Genomic DNA, 3560 nt, shown 5'->3' with positions numbered 1-3560 from the left:
AAATGCAGTGCTCAATGGGGCTAGTGACACTTATTAGTGAGAATGAGCAGCATGTGCTGGCATCCAATTTGCCATCATTTCGGCAACTTCATATGCCAAGAGTCGAATCTTTTTGCCAGCATACGGTCATGAATGATGACCCACTTCTTGTGCCACATCCAGAATCTGACATCCGGTTTCAAAACCTTCCAGCGATAGTGGCATTTAATTTGAGATTTTATATGGGATTTCCACTTAAAGACGAGAACAACCAAGTTGTGGGCTCCGTATGCTGTGCTGACAACACATCCCATGATGTTACGGCGTCGCAATACTCAGCTATGAAGAAGCTTGCGGAAACGGCTTCCAAATTAGTGCAGATCAAGGGGAAACAGGTTGCATAACAACATAACTTAGATAGGTTACATCAAGACATAACATAAAAAAAGTTTAAGTCGCAAATTTTGCTGTAGGTAAATAGCTTCATATTTATGCCAATATTAAATTTTGTCAATCGCATTTGTGTATTCGAAAAGTTTACATTGCAAGGTGAACAGCGTAAAAGCCTTGATTGAAGATTTAGTATGGCCTTAACTTAATGCGTGCGAAGAACAGAGCATTTTAGGGAATAGAAAGAGTAATTGTATTAATGATGCACTTTGTACATAGGAAGCTTTACTTTACAAGTTACAGTTCCAGAGAATGAGACGGACAGAAGTAGAACATACTTCATTAGCTCTCTATTCAATTCTGAATGTATCGGTTACTTATCGACAATTCTAAAAGATTTTATAAAGCGTTTCGTAGGATTAGCAGCCAGTCTCTTCCACGGATCTCTCCTCAATAAAGTTTATCCACCCCATTTAAACCATGGAACTTCGTCATGATCCATTTGTTTCAGACTTCTTAGATTTGCTTTAAGTCCGGGGAACAATCAGAACCACCTGACGGCAAGCAAACACATCGAAGCGGAAGAGTCAACGACACTATTGGGTACCTTCCCATCCACTCACGTGAAATACGACCAGCAACGCTAATCTTGGTACCAAAGGCAGCTTCCAGGCTTTAGCGCGATAGATTATCATGATTTGATGTTATTATTGCTCGACCGCAAATTCCTGACGACAAGTTTCTTGCTTGTCAAAGTTTCTGGTCGACCAAACATTCGCATTGCAGATACACATGTCTGCCGTCACCATGAGAACTGCTTTCTAACGCAATGATCATCATTCTTTTGTTAGGTCGTTGACTTCCCCATCACCCATCCACACGTTACAAATGTGCAAAATTTATTTTCTACTTCTTCCTGTACAATGGAGTAAATGAGCGTTGATCGCCTGGATATAAAACTTGAAATAAGTTACGTAACAAATGATAGCGTGCGAGCACATTAAAATATTGTCACTCTTGCTTCTAAGACGTTAACTCAAGCTCAGAAGTACCAAAGTAAGCTATAATGATGACATTCTTTAACAGTAGGATAACGAGAACTCTGAAAAAAAGGTTCATGGTATATGTAGGCTGCCTTCTCTTTTTCGCGCAGTAGAGAGGGTATTGAAATACACCGCTAAATGCGAGTAAATGACGTCACGAGTATTACGGTAATGTTTACAGTTACTATAATGATTACGGATATTGATTGCGGACATAATTGTAGTCATTCATTGGTCTAGATTACTATGGCTGCTTGTAGAAACTTCTAGAAAGATCTAAACCGATAGACTTAGACGTAGCACAGGGTAGCGAACTAAGGACCTCAATATGTTCACTTCGGTTCTTACTAACAAATTAACAGGTTAACAGCCGCACCAAGAGATCTACCCACCACGTTTCACCCTCATCTAAGCAAACCGAAGTTCTCCTAGGCAATGGGAATACTTCCACTGGGAGTTTAACATGCGCATGACGCTGGCGCAAAAGGGGTGATTGTGGAAGAGGAGATGACACAAACTTGGCTGTCCAACGACTCCAAGGCGCCGGGGACCGTTGCTCAGGGCATCGAGCTACAGCCCAGGTCAAGATTCGGTCCAGGCGACAGCTTTGCACTCTTGAAGCATTCTACGAGAATACTACAATCGTACCATGCTTCACAAACGTGTCAGATGACGCGCCGCCTGCATGAGTTCAAGATGGAGAGTGGCTCGACTATGTCCAAGCCTCTGGAAGCGTTCGACGAGCTTGTTGTCGGACTTCAGTCACTTGGAGAGCCTGTTGACGAATCGCGACAGCTAGTGGTACTGCTGAGCAGCCTCCCGACAGATTATGAGCTGATTGTGTCGATTATGAAAAATGCCAAGGACATCACGCTAATCAAAAATCTGTTGAAGGGCATGAGCGGCTGCCAAAGAAGACGAAGAAGAATGCGTTTCCTGTTCACAGAAGCGGTGAGCGGTTTAGAAGCAATCGTGGACCTGAACGAAAAGATTACGGTCCAAGGAAGAGTAAAGGCCTTTAAGGGAAGTGATCTAATTTTAATCAAATTGGGCACATGAATCGAAAATGCCCAGGCGGAAGCAATGGCATTGATGAAGACACGGTATTTGCTGCTAACAAAAATCGTGAAGGAAACGACGATACAGTCTCCTTTCCCTTTATATATACACTGCATATAGTCTTGTTGATACGGCGTAAAGCTGGCATACCATGCGCCCCAAAGATCGGTGTATTTGCTGTATCTAAAAGTCGAATGTACTCTTGCTCTTGTGCGCGTACTATACCGCTCTTGCTTGAATGTCCCATGCGCGCGATGCCACAGCCCCCACTGATTGTCAGCATCGGCGTACTCCACAAAACGCTCTTCTTCAAAGTTGCAATCAGGGACGAAAGCTTTGCCAGATCTTTTTGCCCAGAGCTAAAGCCTTGTTTTTGGCCCAGATAACACATGAAATTGCTGAAATTCCACAGCATCATTCCTATACTTTCTATCTTCATTAGTGGCTCATATTGAGTTAGCGACTCAATCATTTACCATCATACAGCTATGAAAGTATGTGTTTAATCAGGGCTGGCTACATGGAGCGTGGCTACATCGTATACCCAAAGAAATTCGGTACACATTTTAATGAATACATTTTAATCTCGAAATTGGGGGCGACACTTGTAGTTCAATCTCGAAATTGGGGGCGACATTCGTAGTTCGTAGTTTGGCTCTAAATTTGTGTGTTATTGTAATAGGGTGCTGTTCACAAACAGTCTCTCAAACACTACACACAGCGATTCCCGACGTTTCGACTTGGAGGGAAGAAGAACGATCTTACACCTTAAAGGTGAATTTGCAACCAAATCAAAATGAGTTAATGACATCTAGCGATATGCAAAATAATCCTAGAGGTTTCACTAAAAACACCATGCGCTCCTGGTTTATATGTCAAAGGTGATAGCTCGAACTAAAAAGAGATTAAACTCCAGCTTTCGCGGAAAGAATCCAGTAGAAGTGACTGGCGTACACCACCCACTTCGAAAAACACAGACCTTCAGTCTCGTTACCAGAAGAAATTCCAAGTAGGAATCAGCATTTGTATCACACATGTTTGTGACCTCATAAAAGATGTCACGTATGTATTTGGGAGCACCATATTGTA

General features: G+C 42.4%; 1 protein-coding gene across 1 annotated transcript; it reads left to right on the top strand.

Annotated features, from left to right (window-relative positions):
* Positions 1–14: 14 nt before the first annotated feature.
* On the top strand, positions 15–383 carry PHALS_02426 (gaf domain-containing protein; the record flags this gene model as incomplete). Its single annotated transcript, XM_024719679.1, has 1 exon — positions 15–383. The coding sequence occupies one exon, from the start codon at positions 15–17 to the stop codon at positions 381–383; it is 369 nt and encodes a 122-aa protein (XP_024572705.1).
* Between the last annotated feature and the right edge of the window lie 3177 nt (positions 384–3560).

The sequence above is a fragment of the Plasmopara halstedii genome (assembly GCF_900000015.1).
Source record: "Plasmopara halstedii genome assembly, contig: Scaffold_194, whole genome shotgun sequence".
Lineage (NCBI taxonomy): Eukaryota > Oomycota > Peronosporomycetes > Peronosporales > Peronosporaceae > Plasmopara > Plasmopara halstedii.
This window is presented reverse-complemented; position numbering and strand designations above follow the sequence as displayed.